This window comes from Manis javanica, chromosome 1 (assembly GCF_040802235.1).
Source record: "Manis javanica isolate MJ-LG chromosome 1, MJ_LKY, whole genome shotgun sequence".
In the NCBI taxonomy this organism is placed as follows: Eukaryota; Metazoa; Chordata; class Mammalia; order Pholidota; family Manidae; genus Manis; species Manis javanica.
Window position 1 is genome coordinate 53,149,636 of NC_133156.1, and position 21,345 is coordinate 53,170,980.

General features: G+C 42.2%; 2 protein-coding genes across 3 annotated transcripts in view; both read left to right on the forward strand.

Moving 5' to 3' along the window:
- The window catches only part of CREBRF (CREB3 regulatory factor), a 67,976-nt gene extending 63,179 nt beyond the window's left edge, over positions 1 to 4,797 (forward strand). Inside the window, exon 10 of one of the 2 annotated variants that reach the window (XM_073232287.1) lies at positions 4,659 to 4,797. The gene's annotated coding sequence lies outside the window, so the exon portion shown is untranslated. Of the gene's footprint in view, positions 1 to 2; positions 469 to 4,658 lie in introns of those variants that run through there. The other variant, XM_073232289.1, reaches the window with a different exon arrangement.
- BNIP1 (BCL2 interacting protein 1) lies at positions 4,727 to 20,325 on the forward strand. The gene is made up of 6 exons (XM_017658250.3): positions 4,727 to 4,934; positions 6,821 to 6,913; positions 13,186 to 13,277; positions 15,500 to 15,601; positions 16,429 to 16,547; positions 19,702 to 20,325. Exons 1-6 carry the CDS (start codon positions 4,851 to 4,853, stop codon positions 19,896 to 19,898), a joined length of 687 nt encoding a protein of 228 aa, XP_017513739.1. The 5' UTR covers positions 4,727 to 4,850; the 3' UTR covers positions 19,899 to 20,325.
- The last annotated feature ends 1,020 nt before the right edge of the window (positions 20,326 to 21,345 follow it).

Genomic DNA, 21,345 nt, shown 5'->3' on the forward strand with positions numbered 1-21,345 from the left:
AGGATTTGTCCTGTAACTTAGCATTTGTGGTTAACAGTGATACTAGGGCTGACTGCACGTAAGAAGTCACAAGAGAAGAGCGGAAGGGCAAGAATTCAAAGCATTTGTTCATACAATGTGGCAACCTCTTTTGCATAGTTGCGTAGGATCCGGTTTGTAATGCTATCATAAATATTCTGTAGTTTTGTTTCCCCACCCCCCAACTGGAGCTATGAAACTTTTTATTGGATTCAGTCTTGTCTTTTGTCTAGAAAGAATTTTATCTTGTTGACGCATGAGCTGTTTAAAAATTATTCTATTAAATGTTGGTTAATAGTTGTGCAGTTTTTCTTTTCAGAAGAAAAGGCAATTCAAATGTTGCCTTTGTTTTCTGTCAGCTTCCAACCCTCAGCACTTCTAGTCAGATACAGATTCATCAGTGTATGCAACATCCTTTGTAATTTAAAATAAAAAAAGATGAAAAGAAAAGGTTTTGGATTGTTTGCCTCATGTTTTCGCCCTTCCTTTCTCTGTTGCTTACCAGGAACCATCCATTCCTCTTCAGGATAATCCACTGCAAAGGAATTCCAAACCAAAGACAGCACGAGTCCTTTTTTGGTGTGGTGTACAAAGAGCTAACAGTGTTTGACACTTTGGGCTCATTTTTGAGTACCTCAGTGAAATGTAGCTATTATGTAGACTTTCAGTTGGTAAAGACATTGGCATTCTTCATAGTTTGGAGCATAGTTCAATTTATTCTTATTTCTCTGCTTTGATTCTTTGGGCAAGCAGTTTCTCTGAGGAAAAATATTCTGAATCTCTCCTGACAAACATTTATATGTGTTTCTGTGTTTAACAATTCTAAGTCTCAGAGCTAGCCTAGGCATACACATAACAGCCTTAAGTCAGGGCACCTGAGTGAATACCACCATAGCAGTGTGTGTTCCTTCAGCCAGCAAACATTTGCTTAGCATGTACTCTGTCAAGACTTGTGCTAGGGACTGGGCTATAATGAGAATAAAGAGACCTCCAGGAACTCACAGTTTGCTGAGAAAATGGCATGTGAACAGGATAGCAGAATGACATGCAAAATGGTCTGGATGCATTATTGCTGAGGTATTTGCAAGGACACAGGTACCACACTCAGTGCGGTATGTTAGAGACTTATCAGCAGGTTTGTTTTCATGACCTCCCATGACCCTTGAAGAAGTTCTTTTTGCTTCAGCTGAGTGACAATGGAGCCATCACGAAGCAAGGTGGACATGGCCTCCCATGAACAGGTTTTGTTACAGGACTTGACATCTCAAGACCACTACTCATAGGAGCGTCTGTCATGATCCTGGGATTTAAGTTGCTGGGTGAGCCAGGTCAGTGTATAGTCCTTAGAAAACAGAACCTTCTGTGGGTAGCACTCAGTATATGGGTCGTCCAGTGTCCTTCCTCACCAACAGTAATTTCAAAGCCAAGAGGGCTGTTTAGCCAGAAAGGCAGTTAGGTAGTACTTAAATATCCCAGCTGAAAGGTTCCAATAGGAAGAAAGTGCTAAAAAGTCTAGAAGGCTAGGGTGGCATTCATTAAGCCCTGCTGGGTGCCTTCCTGTCAGGAAATGCAGCTAGTTCTCTCAATGGCACAGGGGCGGGGTCAGCAAAAGAGACAAGATGAAGATAAGAGGGCTCACCCCAGACCCAGTTTACATGATAGAGAGCTCCCAATTCAAAGTCCAGTCTTGCTGCACTAGAGACAATTCATACTCAGTTCTAAGGGACTAGGTTGAGTCACAGGCAATATCTGGATGACGTCTGTGTAGCAGGGAGATAATGGGCTTAAAATCTGAAAATTAGAACTAAAGCCCAGACCTAACAGATGCAGTAACTAAAAGCTAGTTACAAGATCAGTGGGTAAGGGTGACAAGAGCAAAACAATGCTGGCAGTAGTCACTGTGGGTGTGGGTCACCAGTCTATACCTCAAAGATGGCCGCTAGTTTAAGGGCTTAGAACTAGGTCTCTGTTAGAAAGGGAGCATGTTGGAGGGTGGAGAAAAAGGAGGCTGTATTTTCTTCTTTAATTGCTGCATAGAGAGCGATTGTGAACTGCTGATTGCATAGGAATTAACAGCAAGAACCCTGATGTGAAATGGGTCCAAGGTGATGCTGGCACATCTGCTGCTTTCAGACTTAGAGCTTCTTCACTGTCCTAAATAGGGGATCTTCTATTTGAGGATCCAAAATGTTTGACCTGAAAAACTGCAAACTCTGTTTCTTTAAAAGGTTTTAATTTTAAAACATCACCAGTAATTAACAGAAAATGTACAAGATCTAGATAAAGAAGACTTTAAAATACTGTGTAGGACACAGAAGAAAATGAACAAATGGATAGGCCAAGTTCTTGGACATGACCAGTCAGCAACATAAAGCTGTCCTAAGCTCAATAAAAAATTTAATGCCATCCCAATAAAATATGTCAATGGAGTTAACAGAGACAAAAACCAAAAAACTAAAGTTCACATGGTGGAAAATAATAGCTGGAAGATGGGGCAGGTGAACGGAAAGAAGAGAGATGTTTAAGCCTAACAGTACAGCACATAAAACGGTAATTAAACAGTGTTGCTTCGGTCCATGCATGAACAGACAGGCCAACAGAACAGAATGGGAAAGCGTACCAGAGAATTTAGTGTGCTAAATGTGGCAACCAGAATCAGTGAGAAACGATGGATTCTTCAGAAAACTGTTGAAACAACTGAGTAACTCTCTGGAGAAAGTTAAGTTGGCTCTATCACACACCATAAGCCAACATCTATTTCAAAATGGATAAAGATCCAACAGTAAAAACAAAAACACCAGGAGGAAATGTATACAATTCCTTGAAGTATCTGGGGCTGGAGGCCAGAGGAGTTTCTGACTTGGATCCCAAATCCAGGAGTCATAAATGAAGATGAAGTCTATGTGAAACAAAAGTAGAACCAAAAATTTAAAGTAATACTTTAAGGCCCAAAAGCATCATAGTCAAAATTCTATATGAAAAACTCATCTTTCTAATATATAAAGAACTTCAGGAAATTGATATGAAAAAGACCAACAACCCAATAGAGAAATGAGCAAAGTAAACACACATAGCTCTCAACCTCATTCATGATGAGAAATGCATATTAAAAGATGACATTTTCACTTAATCACACTGGCAAAAATCCCAGTGCCTGTTAACACACCATGTTGGTGAGGCCATGGGAAAGCAAGCATTTGTACCACATTGCTGGTGAGAGTGTAAATTGATGTAACATCTACAATTGGGTAGGATGTATCAGAATATTTAAATGCACAAATCCTTTGACCAAGCAATTCCATTTGAATTTAGGCAAGTCATTATTCTGTATCTGTTTATTCATATGTAAAATGTGGATAATCTTATCTCTTAGGATTGTTGTGAGAGTAAAGTTAGATGATGCACATTAAGCACTTAGTACTGTGTGCTTGGCATATAGGAGGTGCTCTAAAAATGTCAGCAATGTAATAGCAGCTAATTCTCATCGAGTTCTTAGCATGTACCACAGTACTACACTGTGCTTGGTGCTTTTTGTGTATTACCTCATTTAATCCTACCACAGGATAGGTAGCCTCTGAGGGAACTGGGGCAGATAGACATGAAGGGGGGCTGTTGAGCAGGACTCAAGCAGGGCAGACTCCCATGACTGCAGTACACTGCCTCTCTGTTAGGGGCAAGGAGGCGATGACTACTTTAAGAGGTGTTTATATAGTGCTAGAGGAACACGGATGAGTGATCACATAGCCCTGCTTGTACAACACTAACAAAGGAGCCACATTTGGTTTTTGAGGGAAGATGTGTCTTGCAGTTAAGGCTCTGCCGCTTTCAAGTTGGCTAACCTTGGGGCAGGGATGTTTGGTTTTCTCGATCTACTTTTAGTCCACCTCTCCATCTGTAAAATGGTGGATTACCTATCTCAAGGGTGGTTGGTGAGGATCAGAAGTACACAGCTAAGTACTCAGGTCCTCACCATTTATGCTTGCTGGACTGAACAAGAGCAGATGGGATGGGGGCCAGAGGAGAAAAGCATCTACCAAGAGGGAACAGCACATTCCAAGACTACAGATCCAAAAAGAGCTTGAGGAATCCAAGGAGGTGTCTGATAGCCTTGAGGACCAGCTAAGAGACATGGACTATTTAATACTGAAAATAAAATGAAATGCCACCATTTCTTGAGGGGCTGTTCTTAATTATTTCCATCAACACTACTCCAGCGACGTAATTTAATAAATTCAACACAAAAGCGAACCGCTAAGGGCCAGGGAAGGCGGGGGGGAGTAAGCTAGGAGGTGACTTGGTCAGCTGTGCACTTGAGAAGATCCTTCTGTGACCATGTAGTGCACTGACAGGAGGTCCTCTAAGCTACCAGCCATGTATTCCATATATTAAAAAAGTAGTAACATTTTTTTCTTCTACTTCATCATATATATTCACTGTAAAAAAATACGAAAAATACAAGAAAATTAAAAGGAATATTTAAAAATCGTTAATTCCACCTTCCAGAGACATTCCAATCTTTTTTTTCCCTTTCTCTGCGAAAATTATGTTGCCATTAGAGTGGTTGATAGGCAGCAGATGCGGAGACACCAGTGTTAAAACGCTCTTGATAACTCCCTCTTCTCTTCCTCCCAATTCTTTAGGACCCCAAGAACAGGTGAGGCTTATTTCCCGCACGTTTTCAGGGAAAGTGCTCAACTCGCCCCCGCCACCCTCGCTCGCCTCAGGCAGGACTCTAGGGGGCGCTGCCGCCAACCAGACGGGAAAGAAGGAAGGCGATGCTAAAACGCGCTTAAACTTGGGCACCGCCGCTGCCCGTAGCCGACGTCCCCAACATGGCACCTCCTCAAGACGTCCACGTCCGAATCTGTAACCAAGATATTGTCAAATTCGACCTGGAGGTGAAGGCGCTTATCCAGGTACTAAATCCCGGAACCCCTGCCCTAAACCCCAAGGGCCCCAAACCCAAGCTCTGCTGACTCCTGTAAGCTCAGCGGTCTCAGTCTCGAGCTTCCCGACTTGGTCAAGTCTCCGAGGTTGCTCGCCTCGACCCATGACCGGCTACTCCCGTGCTGCCCGCCCCCTTTGGTCCCGTCCGCTTGACCGTTGGCCTTGATCCTCCAGCCAGTTCCCGTTGGCTCACCCTGTCCCGGGACACCCCCGTATACCCAGCCCGATTAGGCTTCCCTTTTTCGGCCCCGCTTGGCTCTTCCCACACCACTCCGCTCGTTGCCCTGCCCCGACCACCTCGCAGCACACCTTTCACCCTGTTTGGCTTCGCCTTCTGACACCGCCTTTGCGATTATTTTGTCGCCTGCCGGCCACTAGCCCCGCCCCCTGTCGACCAACTCCGCTGGGTCTGGTACTTCGGTGGCGCCAAAGGCCACCTAGTAAAGGAGGCAGTTAGTGAAACAAATGTAACCAGGGCAGTAGTTGTGACTTTGTAAATGAGGAAATCGAGTAAGGTTGCCGAGGCCTGATTAGAAGGCAGCGGCAAATCTGGAACCTAGACAGGAAAAGTCAGCCTTGGAAAGGGACTTAACTCTGAACTCCGTTTAAAGGATGAGGTGATTGAAGTGCTTTGCCTTAAGCCAATTCAAGGGTAGAGAAGTCTCTAGTGCAAGAAACCAGTTGGCATAGGCAAGAATAGGAATATGGAAATTGTTCCTTGAGTTTAGCAAAAAGAAACCGAAGAGTTTTAAACCTTGGTTTTAGGCAAGTCGTTTCCATTTACAACAAAGGTTACTAAACATTAGATGTATTGCAACTAGTTGTGACAAAAAGTGAAGGAAAATGGAAACCAACTGCAGAATACACCAAATTAGTGGTTTATCATTTGGTTCAAGGAAGCGTGACTTAATGAGTAAGCCAGAGAACAAATGAGGAAACTTGATGCCAATATTTAGATTTCTTGAACTTTGCTTCTCTTATGTATAAGCTGCAAAACTTCTGGGCCAATTCTAGAAAAATAAGTTTATGATTCATACAGATGAAATTGCCTTTTCTCATCATCTAAATTGCTTGAGCCCCCTATTTGTACTCTCTGATGTTTGGGTTCTCATTACTGCTAAAGAGAAAGATTGATTATACTGGATTGATTGTACTCTTACTGTGTTCCAGCTCCTCTGCTAAGTGCTTTATATATATATATATGGCCTATGAGGTGAGGTAGTGTGATGAGGAAACAGGGCACAGAGAACTCAAGTAACTTTTTCAAGGTTACAAAGCTAAGAAATTGCTACAGCCAGAATATTTGAACCCACATAGACTTGCTCTAGGGCCTGCTTTAAAACCTGTCCCCAGAATTTCTGAATGTCCAAAAACAAATTCTAAATATACTCTTGAACATGCCTGTAAAAACTGTGATTTATAATAGATGGTTTGTAAAATTGGATTGAAGTTAATTTTGTTATAGATGGCAGGAACTTAGCATGCTGATTTTCAAGTTGGAAAGATCTAAAGTTATAGTATTGCTTTTGGATGTTTCTTCTTTTTGGATTATAACCTGTTTTAAGTCTTTATACTGGCCAGGTGGCATTTAAACTTTAGGAACTAATAAGTCAACAAAGAGTTGTGTTTCTTTCTATGCTTTTATATTACCTGCTCAAAATTAATGTAAAGAAGGATGAGAAAAATGTGAATTGTAATGTTTTTGCTTTTGTTGCAGAGGTAAACAGCAAAGATTAGGATGAATCATAATGGTAGGCCAACCTTAGGTGTGGTCAGAGCCAAGTCACTGTACAGATGGTGTCATTCATTTCATTGACTCAAGAAAGGGCCCCCTCATCTCTTCAATATCTCCTAGGATATTCGAGATTGTTCAGGACCATTAAACGCACTTACTGAACTGAACACTAAAGTGAAAGAGAAGTTTCAACAGTTGCGGCACAGAATACAGGTCAGTAGCTGCAGAACCGAGATGCTGAGAATGGGTAACAATGAAGGGGATTGGGTTCTGGGCCTAACCTGTGCTTCAGAAGTTCTTCAGTAAATGTTTAAACAGTGAAGCTAACTGTACTAACCTGCTCACCAGGTAAAAATGAGGAAACTTTGAATTCAGAGCATGGCCAGCTGTGTTAAGTGGATGGACACCGTTGTCTTTGGATTTTTCAACTTCAAAACAATGAGGTCACTTGATCTACCTTCTCTTTGCTACCATTCTTACCAACCCATTCACCTCAACCAATCACCAGTGTCTTCGGGGGTTTTTTTCCTCTGCTTTCGCTTTTCCCAGCCTCTTCCTTTCTGTATCTGTAGTCTCCAGTCACATCATATGCACATTATAACACTCCTGAATTCAACTATGGTATTTGCTGTCTCAAAAAACAGCAGAGCAAGAAGTACCAGTTTGAATAGCATAGGTTTTTCTGCTGCTGTGCCCTCAGAGGGGAAGATGTGTGGCATGGATCCCTGGGTGGCTCTCAGGGCCCTGGTCTCACTACATGTGGTACGGGGGTGTAAAGCCTTGTGCTTTTCCTATGACATGGCCATACTCTCTGTTGTTGCTTAAGAGAAGAAGAGTCTGTTCCAAAGCTGGTTGAAAAATGGGCCGTTTGGACCCTGAAAAATGGTGTCTGTCTGGTGTGTTGCCTTCCTAAGGGATTTCCAAGGGCAATTTTGAAAGGTGCAGTTTTTGTCATAGGAGTTCCCTTTAGAATTTCAGCAGTGTCACTGAACCTAGTTGATCTCTTTCTGCTTCATTCTTTAGCACTGATTTAATCATTTTGATTTTTTTCAAAGGCTGTTGCTTTCATGTTTTCTGTGTATGTGTGTATATGTATAAATACTGGCATGCAGTGACAAGTCTCTCTATGCCCCTTATTTGTTCTCTGTTCTCCTCTCCAACAGGAAACCACCTTTGGTACTGATGTGTCTTCCCATAGTTTCTCTAACCAGATATTTAAAAAAACAAACATATTTTCTTATTTCTTTCCCATTTATCATTTAAATGGAAACATGTTAAAGCACCCCTCTTTTAAACTTAACAGCATGTATTGGAACGCTTCCCATATTATTAGGGAGCTTCCTCATTCTTTTTTGCAGCCATAAGTTTTTTAGTCAGTTCTGTATCAAAGGGCCTTTATGTGGACTGCTTCTATATTTTTTTGCTTTTAACAGCTAAAAGACCTTTATTCCCTAAACGACCTGTCTTCAACTCAGATGACTTCAACTCTCTAACCACACCCATCACCTTAAGTATAAGTATTTCCAAATTCCTTCTGTGTATCTGCATGCTCACCCAGTGTTTATTTCCTCCACTAATTACAACGACCTCACCAGTGTAGTTACGTATTGATTATGTCCTTCTTTGCTATCATCAGCTCCTCAAGCACTGGTATGTCCCCGGCACCTGCTAAGAACCTTGTAAGCACATGAGGGAGTGAATAACCCCACCCCAGTTTTAATCTGCATTTCCTAAACATTCATGTGTGGAAATATATGCAAGATTTCTGTTAGATGCTTTCAGCTCTTATATGAATGACTTTTTTGTGTATTTGCAACAAGCTTGTATGATACTAGAATTGGCCTGATATCCTCAAAATAAGGTGTTCTATACATAGTAATTTTTGGGCATTGATTGCATGTAAATATCTGCTTGAGTGTCTGAGTATGTGGTTCACAAGCTGGAAATTAGAACTACTTTACCCCTTTCTTTTCTTCCTGAACTATCTCTGGTTCTGTGACAGAACTTCCAGGCAACTTTTCATGAGGAAACTATACCCTTCTCCCTTCTTTCATCCCACCATCCTTCTCTCCTTCCCATACATCCATTCTCCCATTCAGTGATTTGCTGCCAAATATGTGCCAGGCACAGTAGATCTATGTAGTTAACACTTGATGTGGCCCTGCTTTCATAGAGTTTACGTTCTGGTAGAGAATCTAGATTTTAAACAGATAATTATGCAAATAATTAACTGATTGCATTTGCAAAACTTTTCCAATTCTCATTCTTTTTTCTCTGCCTCAGCAATATCTGGGGCCATAAACTGGAAGTTACCTCTGAGCTATTGAAATGGTGGGTATGGACACCTGTTCCTGCCCAGCATGTGCAAATTAGTAGGTAAACAAATTAGTATATAAATGAGTGAATACATTGATGTTTTAGCATCAGTAATTTGATTGAAACTGGAACTTGTTTTATCTGTCAACATAAAAACATGACTTGAGATACAATGACATCTTTAATTATAGTCAGTCTGAAAATTCCACCATCTTAAGTTCTTGGGGTCTCAGACTGCTGGTGGTCATGTCTGCCGACCCTTGCTCTGGGGGGCCGTTTGTTTCCCGATGTTTGGCTGTTCTAGGCTGTGAGCAGTCCTCTTCAGCAGGCCTTATCTGTGGGACTTTGGTGCAGCCTGGGATGAAAGCAAGTCTTCTGAGGCTTTTGCATTTGCTTCTGCCAGGTCTCCGGGGATGATCACAAGGATGGGAGCACTTGTTACGTTAATTTCTCCTCAGGATGTTCTCAAACCATTCAGGGAGGATGAATTTGGACCCCAGATCAGTGTGAGGGTAGCAGCGTGGCTATAAATTCTCAGGGGGAACACTTTGTATCCCTGTAGCCAAAGCCCATAGCAAGAAAGGACAAGCTTCCCTGTGGTCTGTTTGTGGTGGTTCACATAGGTTTCTAGTTCACCTTTTCACTGAAGGTATATCCCTTTGCGGGTCCTGGATGTGCTGTGTTCTGGGTTCCAATTCCCAGCCTCACGTGTCACACTTCATTTTTCTGTGCCTTCATGGGCTTTAGAACCCTCAAACTGTTTGCTACCAGTCTATAATGACATAGGTGTGGAAATTGAGAGTGAGCATTTAGAAATGTATAGTAATTTGAGAGTCCCATGGTATCTAAGAATGGGATCAGTGGGCTCCTATTTAGTAATTGTTTTGCCTTTTCATTTAGGGCCTGCCCTAGTTGCAGGAGTGCAGCTCCCACGACAGGGCAGCACACATTACTCACAGGCCGACAGCTCTGGCTCGGGGTCACTTTGGCACTCTGAGGCCCTGGGGTTGATTGTCCTTACTTCCTTTTTTTAATTTTTGTTTTATTTTATTATATTTTTTTGGTATCGTTAATATACACTTACATGAACAACATTGTGGTTACTAGATTCTATTATCAAGTCCCCACCACATACCCCATTACAGTCACTGTCTATCAGCGTACTAAGATGGTATAGAGTTACTACTTATTTGTCTTCTCTGTGCTATACTGCCTTCCCTGTACCCTGCCCCCTCCATTATATGTGCTAATCATAATACCCCTTTTTCCCCCTTATCCCTCCCTTCCCACACATTTTTCCCAATCCCTTTCCCTTTGGTAACCCCTAGTCGATTCTTGGGTTCTGTGAGTCTGCTGCTGTTTTGTTCCTTCAATTTTTGCTTTGTTCTTATACTCCACAGATGAGTGAAATCATTTGATACTTGTCTTTCTCTGCCTGGCTTATTTCACCGAGCAAAGTACCCTCTAGCTCCATCCATGTTGTTGCAAATGGCAGTATTTGTTTTCTTCTTATGGCTGAATAATATTCCATTGTGTATGTGTACCACCTCTTCTTTATCCATTCATCTACTGAAGAACACTTATGTTGCTTCCATTTCTTGGCTATTGTAAATAGTGCTGCAATAAACATAGGGGTGCATATGTTTTTTGCAAACTGGGCTCCTGCATTCTTAGGGTAAATTCCTAGGAGTAGAATTCCTGGGTCAAATGGTATTTCTATTTTGAGTTTTTTGAGGAACCATACTGCTTTCCACAATGGTTGAGCTAATTTACATTCCCACCAGCAGTGTAGGAGGGTTCCCCTTTCTCCACATCCTTGCCAACATTTGCTGTTGTTTGTCTTTTGGATGTTGGCCATCCTAACTGGTGTGAGGTGATAACCTCATTGTGGTTTTAATTTGCATTTCTCTGATGATTAGTGATGTGGAGCATCTTTTCATGTACCTGTTTGCCATCTGAATTTCTTCTTTGGAGGAGTGTCTGTTCAGATCCTCTACCCACTTTTTAATTGGGTTATTTGCTTTTTGTTTGTTGAGGTGCATGAGCTCTTTGTATATTTTGGATGTTAACCCCTTATCGGATCTGTCATTTATGAATATATTCTCCCATATTGTAGGATGCCTTTTTGTTCTACTGATGGTGTCCTTTGCTGTACAGAAGCTTTTTAGTTTGATATAATCCCACTTGTTCATTTTTGCTTTCATTTCCCTTGCCATGGAGATATGTTCATGAAGAAGTTGCTCATGTTTATATTCAAGAGATTTTTGCCTATATTTTCTTCTAAGAGTTTTATGATTTCATGACTTACATTCAGGTCTTTGATCCATTTCGAGTTTACTTTTGTGTATGGGGTTAGACAGTGATCCAGTGTCATTCTCTTACATGTAGCTGTCCAGTTTTGCCAACACCAGCTGTTGAAGAGGCTGTCATTTCCCCATTGTATATCCGTGGCTCCTTTATTATATATAAATTGACCATATATGCTTGGGTTAATATCTGGCCTCTCTATTCTTTTCTACTGGTCTATGGGTCTGTTCTTGTGCCAGTACCAAATTGTCTTGATTACTGTGGTTTTGTAGTAGAGCTTGAAGTCAGTGAGCATAATTCCTCCTGCTTTATTCTTCCTTCTAAGGATTGCTTTGGCTATTCGGGGTCTTTTGTGGTACCATATGAATTTTAGAACTATCTGTTCCAGTTCGTTGAAGAATGCTGTCAGTATTTTGATAAGGATTGCATTGAATCTGTAGATTGCTTTAGGCAGGATGGCCATTTTGATAGTATTAATTCTTCCTAGCCAAGAGCATGGGATGAATTTCCATTTTTTAGTATCCTCTTTAATTTCTCTTATGAGTGTCTTGTAGTTTTGAGGTTATAGGTCTTTCACTTCCTTGGTTAAGTTTATTCCTAGGTGTATTATTCTTTTTGATGCAATTGTGAATGGAATTGTTTTCCTGATTTCTCTTTCTGCTAGTTCATCATTAGTGTATAGGAATGCAACAGATTTCTGTGTATTAATTTTGTATCCTGCAATTTTGCTGAATTCAGATATTAGTTCTAGTAGTTTTGGAATGGATACTTCAGGGGTTTTATGAACAACATCATGTCGTCTGCAAACAGTGACGGTTTGACCTCTTCCTTACCAACCTGGATGCCTTTTATTTCTTTGTGTTGCCTGATTACTGTGGCTAGGACCTCCAGTACTATGTTGAATAAAAGTGGGGAGAGTGGGCATCCCTGTCTTGTTCCTGATCTCAGAGGGAAAGCTTTCAGCTTCTCACTGTTATGATGTTGGCTGTGGGTTTGTCATATGTGGCCTTTATTATGTTGAGGTACTTGCCCTCTATACCCATTTTGTTGAGAGTTTTTATCATGGATAGATGTTGAATTTTGTCAAATGCTTTTTCAGCATCTGTGGAGATGATCATGTGGTTTTTGTCCTTCTTTTTGTTTATGTGGTGGATGATGTTGATGAATTTTCGAATGTTGTACCATCCTTGCATCCCTGGGATTAATCCCACTTGGTCATGGTGTATGATCCTCTTGATGTATTTTTGAATTTGGTTTGCTAATATTTTGTTGAGTGTTTTTGCATCTATGTTTATCAGGGATATTGGTCTGTAGTTTTTTTTTTGTGGGTGTGTGTGGTGTCTTTGCCTGGTTTGGGTATTTGAGTGATGCTGGCTTCATAGAATGAGTTTGGAAATATTCCCTCCTCTTCTATTTTTTGGAAAACTTTAAGGAGAATGGGTATTATGTCTTCTCTAAATGTCTGATAAAATTCAGCGGTGAAGCCATCTGATCTGGGGGTTCTGTTCTTGGGTAGTTTTTTGAATACCAAATCAATTCCGTTGCTCATAATTGGTCTGTTTAGGTTTTCTGTTTCTTCCTGGGTCAGTCTTGGAAGGTTGTATTTTTCTAGAAAATTGTCCATTTCTTCTAGGTTACCCAGTTTGTTAGCATATAGATTTTCATGTCCTTACTTTCTTGCAAACACAGCTATATACTTAAAAGGAGGTTTTCTCTGTTACCTGGCATCCCTAGATGCTCTGTTTTAGGAGGGTTTTCAAGTGCTATTTATGTATGACCTCTCTAGATAGAAATACAAGTGCTCTTCAGTTTTTACATTGGTTTTTAAAATCATTTTAATACAGAGTTATTTTCCTCCATAGGAGCTTGAGCAGTCTGCTAAAGAGCAAGACAAAGAGTCAGAGAAGCAAGTTCTGCTTCAGGAAGTGGAGAATCACAAAAAGCAGATGCTCAGGTAGGTGGGGCTTGGCCTCCTGCCACTGTCCTCTGCTGGGTCACTTGTTCCCTGGGAGAATTGTGCATGGTTTTGTCTAATACAGCTGACTAATGACTTAATTGTGTCATTTGTGCACAAACTGAATGTTCTTTCTAGATCAGAGTGATTGTCAGAGTAGGGGAGAAGCAGGACCTATTCGGTAGGTAGAACTGTGCAGTTTATGAAAGCATATTTAACATTATACTATATTTTATATTTTTAAAACAAAACCCAAAAATGTTTCCTTTTGTAATACAAGGTCCATTTTATGTAAGGATAATTGATACCAGAAAAGTCCACTTAAAGTAAACCACTTAGGATGGACCAAAATTTATAAAGTTTAGAAGGGAACTTTATCTTAAAAAACAAAACAAAAAATGTAAATAAGCTTATATATGTTAAGTAAAATTGAGGTTACTGCAGCTGTATACTAATCCTTGATTGTATAACTGAAGGTACATGCTGTTTTTCGGTATTGAATTGGGGGACTTTTCCAACAAAATTGTCTGATGGTGTGAAACAGTGCCTGCCTCTTCACATTTGACTTGTGCACCATAATCATAAAGAGGGTTGCTGCAAAAATATTTGAGGGCTCCATCAACTCTCCCAATCCCCTGGGAGCTGGATCATTGTCTTGAAGCCCCTGCTAGGTCATCACCTACCTAGGTGTTCTCTTTATCTTTTTCAGTTGGTCTAACTCTGCCAGATCTATATTTGTCTGTGGCTTTGCTTCTGATATAAGTACTTCTCCAGCATCCTCCTCGCCAGCAGCTGTGTTTATAATGAGGAGATGGGGGCAAGGTGGAGGCTAGTGTAATGTATGGAAGGGACGTGCAGAGTGGCAACCAAGTGTTACAGTGCTCGGCTCAGTCGTGCTACTTGGTTTCACAATGGCTTTTGCTTTGCTAGGACACCAGCGCTACTCAAATTATAAACAAGTAAAGAGGACTCCTTTACAAAGTACAGTAAGTTACACCACACAGAATCGGCTCAGCATGAGTCTAAGGTTGAGGATGGACGTTTATGATGTGGAGTTCCTGGGGAGAGGAGAGGAGGCTGTGAGCTAATACTTGGGTTGCTGTGTGTTGAAACAGTCACTGTGCTCACTGGGTTATCATACTTGTCACTCCCTACAGCAAACTTGTTTGCTTGTCTTTTTTCCCAGTAAATGTGAGCCCCTTGAGGGCAACCGCTGTTCCTCATTCATCTCTGCATCACAGGGCCCAGAACTACCTTGCTAACACTTTGAAGATGTAATTAATTGTTTTTAAATATCCGTTGTGAAATGGCAAGGTGATGCTGGTCAGGCATCAGTGAGCTCATTTGAAGATGTTAAGCATAGAGATGCTATTATAAAACCATGCTAGTAGTTCATGTATTCTACGTTTGACTTTTTACATTTCAGTGGTTCACACAATTGACTTGGCCAGCTGTGTAGGAACTCTAGCACATGAGTTTGATTCTCTGAGGGGCCCAATTAACTTTTTTATAGTCCATCAACAAAGGCTGCCCTTCTAACTCCAAGGAGCTGTTCAGCAAATTTGAGATGTCTTTTGTAAGGGAGATCAGGTAAGGAATGCCAATAAATCATGTCAAACTAGGCTTTGTCAATACAGCATGTTTGTTTTATCCATGATTGGTCTGAGGTACATAAAGAACAGCAGATCTTAGAGAAATTTTGAGGAAAACTGTCTTTCTCTGATGTATCTACTTCTACAACACATATGATTGAATAGCTAATAGGCCAGAAACTGTTGTTCTAGGTGCTGGTAATACAAAGATGAGTAAGGCACGGTTCTCAGGGAACAGAACCAACCAGTACACAAGGTAAAAAGTATTACAGATAACTTGACAGAACAGGGCCTCGTGGTCCATGGTGAGTGTGGATGTTACCTGGAATCTGGAGCCATTGCAGGCTGAAAATCGAGATGTGCCCTGGTCAGACTGCTCCCTCTGGCTGCCCTGCAGGGAAAGGGACAGCTGCAGGCAGTATGAGAGCATGAGGGGCCAAACAGAGGTGTTAATGGCCTGAGCTGGAGCAGCTGCTAGGGCAGCCAAGAGGAGGCCGTTGGAGGAGGCGGGGATAGACTCTGTGGACCACACCTGGGAGGCTTCCCCATCGCTCCCATGCTGGAAGGATCTGAACTGACCGATGGCCTGGTGGGGTTACCAGAAACTCACCCATGACCTTATGATTCCAGCAATCAGACCTCATGGAGGAAAGCTAATCTCACTTGCAAAATTGCTATCGACAATCTAGAGAAAGCAGAACTTCTCCAGGGAGGAGACCTCTTAAGGCAAAGGTATCTGTCTTTTTGTCTTTCTGGGCTCTGACAATAGATAGATAGCAATTGGCAAAGTGTAAAATCCACTGTAGGGAACCCCCTCTGTTTCAGCATGAAATTGGCATTTAATTTTATTACATATGTGATATATTTTAAAGTATGAAAGAAATGCATGCTTACTTTTAGTAAATTTGCAAAATAAGAAAAATGCAAATTTAAAATGAAAATAAAGCATAATCTCATTACTCACAACTGAGTATAAAAAATGTTGCCGCCTCCCATTATATTTTCTTCCGTATTTTTTTAACAAAGTCAGAATTGTACCACATATAAAATATAGTATCCTACTCTTCTTCATGTAGTATTATAGCACTTGCTATAATGTATTAAAGACTTGCATGTCTTTTGAAAAAACTCTCTAAATGAAATTTTAACAGGACACAGTATTCCCTTGTATTAACTAATCCCCTGTTTGTATGTGTTTACATTTCTAGTTTTTCAGTGTTGTAAGTAACACACCAAGGCATATGTTAGAACATGAGGCTTTGTCCACGTTTTATTATTTCCGTTGGAGAGATTCCCAAAGATGAGATTTTTGGGTCAGAGTATGAATTTCCAAGGTTCCTAGTACATTCTGCCAAACTGCTGTACAGAAGGTAGCACCAGCTGACATTCTGCTAGCAGTCTTCAAGAGCATAGCCACAGTACACTGTGGCCAGCCTTGATTATGAGCACTTCAAAAATATGTACTAATTTGGAAGATTAAAAATGGGAATCTCATTTGAATATGGGGCTTTCTTGCAGCCAGGCTTTTGTTGACATTCCTTTCCACTCTGGACTTTTAGGAAAACCACCAAAGAGAGCCTGGCGCAAACGTCCAGCGCCATCACAGAGAGCCTCATGGGGATCAGCAGGATGATGTCTCAGCAAGTCCGGCAGAGCGAGGAAGCCATGCAGACGCTAGGTAAAGCTGGGCCTGGGGGCGGGAGCGTCTCCCCGGAACCCTGGCTGCAGAACCCTAGTCCCAGCACCTGCCCTGGGTTCCTCCACCTCTTGCCTTACCCCTGCGACAGCCCCCATGCTTATTCACGTGAGTGGCTTCTCACTTTGACGCTGGTCTCACCCTGAGACATGCCGCTCTTACTTCTTTGTGTTGGTGGTGGGGTTTTTTTTTGTACTTTTAAGAGTTGTGCTAGAAGATCCACATACACCCGTCAGAAACCCGTCAGAATGTTTCCCTAGCAGAAGTACTCCCAGGGGTTCGTGTGAAAAGCAGATCCCCAGGCCCTCCCCTGAGAGTGGGAGCCAGCAGGACTAGGGGAGGGGGCCTGGGAGTCTGTTTGTTATCAAAGGCTCTGGGGACACATATGGCCAGGCAGGCAGTTTGGGAATCATTGCCTGGAGAGATGTTTAGTGCACTGGCTGCCCACTAGTCTGCTGGGACCTCAGCTTACAATTATACTCCCAGTGTCATTTTTATTGTGAGCCCTTTTAAAGGAAATAGTGGCTGTAGGAGAAGCTGCTTGAGACCATCCGGTTCTCGCCAGTAGTTTTCCATCTTGTCTCCCTTATAATGTAGAAGAGCATTGGCCCTTTCTAGGGTCCTCCATATAGGAAAACAGAAAAGAATTTATCCTGTGAAACACTTTTGAAAGATTTCACACACACAGAGACAAAAGTGGAGAGAATGACAAGGAAATCCCACAAACCCGTCACTTAGTTTCAACAATTGTCAGCTCTGGGCCTGTCTTGTTTAACTCCACCTCACTGTGCCCCATCTGGCTTACTTTGTAGCAAATCCTAGGCATCATCTATACATGTCTCATTATGTATCTCTAAAAGACAAGAGATTCTTGAAACAAAAAGCAAATAAAACTACAATACCAATACCATTCCTAAAAATTGTTTGTAATTTTGAGCCACTTTTCTTTCCAGGGTACTGTTCAAACAGGCAGAAGCAAAAGGAAAGCAAACAGCTCATTCCCAAGGACACTCCCTGTGTTTGAAACTTACCTGGGCCTTTAGGCTCTGCTGGTTCCCTCCTCTAAGTGTGTGCTGGGGAGCCGTAGAGAATGTGAGAAAGAGGAGACCACCTGGCCTTTGGGTCAAGAGCTTTTCTGCTCTGATGCAGGTGCCAGGACACCCCACCCCAACACATATATCAGAAACTGATGATATATTGAAGTGATGAGAAGGGCTCACAGATGCTAATTTTTTTTTCTGGGGTGCTGAGGATTGTTCTTGGGGTGCAGGTTTTAGCAGAGATATCTACTGAAGAAAGAATGTAGTTCTTAATCTAATCTTTTCCGTATGGCTTACAAACTCAGCTTGATTTAAAAGCCTATCAGGACCACAGTGTTTTAAAAAAGCATGTTGGGGATATGATATCTGGAATTTGCTGTAAAATTCTAGAAATGGGGGAATTGGGTGGGGGTAGTGAGAAGACAGGATTTCCAGCGAGTTGGAGGTTCTTGGGTACAGGTGATGGGACATGGTACTTCATGATACTATTTTGTCTACTTTGTGATGGTTTAAAATTCTCTATAATATAAAGTTAAAAAGAAAGACCTATTATGTTTTACTTAACAGGGTCTTAAACTTAGGTTTTTGAAATGGCAGCAGACATGGAGAAAGAGGGTTGACAGGGACTTTTGTTATCCAAGTGTTTGTTTTTCTCCCATATCTGTCTTTTTATAAATTCTGTTGTTTCCTCTGATAATTTCTTTTATTTACTTAACTTTTAATTTTGTAAAAAGATAATATGTATTATTACATGGTTAAGGAAGAAAGTCTAGGCCAGCACTGTCCTATGGAAACATAAAGTAAGTCACACTTTAAATTTTCTAATAGGCACATTAAAAAAGTAAAAAAGAAACATATGAAATAAATCTTAATAACATATTTTATTTAATGCATTACATAAAAACTTACCATTTCAGCATGCAGTTAATATTAGAAATTATTGAGATATTTCACATTCTTTTTTTACATACTAAGTCTGTGAAAGCATGTGTGTATTTTGCACTTAGAGACATCTCCCCTTGAATCAGCCACATTGTACGTGCTCAGGTGCCCCCTGTGTCTGTGCCGCACTGGACTGCGCGGCCCTAGACAGGACAAGAGAAACACAAAAAGACAGTGCTCCTTGCTGACCTCCCTCTGGCCCCTGGCCACCAGCTCTACGCCCCAGAGGCAACCACTGTTACCAGTTGTCTTATGTCCTTCTGAGATTCTCCAAGCATGTAGAACACAAGCAAATTAAATATTATTTATCCCCCTCCATCTTTCTTACGGAAATAGGAACATTCCACATACGCTTTTTCACACCTTGCCTTTCCACTTAAGGATACATTTCATCCTATGGATGTTCTTGTTAAGCTTTGTAGGAGATTCTTGCCAGGTAAACCTTCTCACCCAAGTGTTAGGCCCAGATATCTATATTCAGAAGTAAATTTGACATCTAGGCACAGGGAGCCTTAAGGGATGTGTGCCTCTTCTTAGGTTTCACACAGTGGTCTGAGCACAGGTGTCATATCTTTAAACCTACAACCATTGTCCCAGAACTGAAGGACTTGTATGTGTGAGGGCTTGTGGCAGGGTGCAGCCCAACCTTTCGTGATCCCACTGAGAGCAGATCTGACCATCAGGTGGCCTGGCAGGGTGCTCCTCACAGGTGGCAAGACCTAGCGCCACCCAGCTTCTGTGTCTACACAGACCTCAAGTGCCTGACCACGATCACCTGCCTTAGGGTTGTGGCTGGTTCTCTCCACAGTGCTGCTCCTCAGAAGGCTGAAGTTGGTGGTAAGGAAAGGAACCCTCTTCTGCCCTTTTCCCTATGATGTCCACTGTGGAGGTCTTCTGGTGATGGCCGCGTGTCAGTGTATGTAAACAAGCCACATTGCTCTCTGTGCTTGATGGGACCTGGAGGAGTGCTTTTCCCTGTATATCCTTGTTCTTTGCTCCTCAGGAGTGTTCTCTACTCATATTCTTTGCTTCTGGCTCAGAGGAACTTTCTTCAGGGTGCAGTGTTTTTTCCTGGTAACCCAGCCAGAGAGCAAAGTCTTTGAATTTTGTGCTCTATAGTCTCTGAGTGAGGCTCCCTCCCTCTTTTATTTCAGTAAATTCTTCACGGACTATCCTGGATGCAAATGAAGAATTTAAGTCCATGTCGGGGACCATCCAGTTGGGACGGAAGCTCATTACAAAATATAATCGCCGAGAGCTGACGGACAAGCTTCTCATTTTCCTTGCCCTGGCCCTTTTTCTTGCTACAGTCCTCTATATTGTAAAAAAGCGGCTCTTTCCATTTTTGTAAGATCTGCGAGCTGTCAGCTTTTTCCCTTTAAGCTCGGGAGTGAGGATCCATCCATGCCTCTGAGCTCTGTCCCAGGCTGCCAAATGGATCCATTCCCCACAGTCTGCTCTAGTTGCTTAGCAGGTCGGATGGAGATGCAGCTCCCCCTGGTTTCTGCAAGTGGCTGGCTTGTAAAGGGTGAGCAGCTCAAGGGGAGGGAGCCTGTCCTCACGGTGCCTTCAGGGACACAGGACTCCAAGAGCCCTTAAACAGTGTGGGTGGCTGCCACATGGGGCACTCAGAGGCCAGCCTCTGGATTTGATGTTCCTTCTCACTCTCCCTCTCTGGCTGTGGCCTGATGCCCGATCTGGTGGAGGGGAGAGGGAAGGGGGAAAACAGGATGATGAAAACTCATGTCCATTCCTTGAATAAACTTGACTGTATGTAATAGCATGAAATGCAGTTGGTTTTGTAAGGTATCCCTATTGGAATCTGCGGGCCTGTTTTTGATGTTCAGATTTCTAGGATATGAATTTAGATTATTTGTTCATTCAACAAAGAATTATTTAACAATAATCGCATGCAGTGTATTGCAGACACTGCTGACCATTACAGATATATTGGTAAAGTGCTGTGGCTTGTCTCTCAAGGATCAAGAACAAGATCCCACAGGCCCTTAAGGAAAGAGAGTGCAAATAATGCCCACTGGAGGTGGCTCCCAACATGTGAAAAGGCTGAGGCAGATATCCTTCTCTTTCCATGCTTGGCAGCCTGGCTTGGCCTGGCCTGGGGGTGTGCAGTGTCTCAGCGGCAAGCCCATGTCTTCTCTTTGAGGCCTAGAGCTAAATATAACCAAAAGTGTGAAGCTGGTGATAAGCTGAGGCCTGTCTGGGCTGTGAGTTCTATTGAGGCCTGGGGGATAGTAGGGCCGGGTTAGGCCAGGCCCGGAGATGTTAGTCTCCTTGTGCTATAGGCCTGGCTGACCCAGCACATGAAACCCCAGTCTCCCCAACTATTTATAGCCCCAGAGGGCCTCGAGGGGTAATGTGGAGGCTGAGGGAGCATGGGCTTTGCACTTGTTTTAAAAGGTTGGTTTTGAGTCTTGACTCTACTACTAATGGACCATATGACAACAGGCAATTTACCTCATATTACTAAGCCTCAATTTCCCCACCTCTATATAAAGGATATATGGGAGTGATAGTCCATATACATGCTTGTAGAGTCAATTTCAGAATCAAACAAGAATGTAAAGTATCAAGTGCAGCTTCTGTCTGACTGATCAGTGGGCTTCCCCAGGGAGGCCACCTCTAGGAACTGGGCCCCAAGCTTTCCTGCAGCAAACAGGGGCTTCAGGAGAAGCTGGCCTGAGCATCAGAATTTCTGTTTAGATCTGTTTGAGCCAAGGGTATCAACATAAGGCGTTAGTTAGGAAATGCCCAACTGTCACAGGACCAAGTTATAAGAG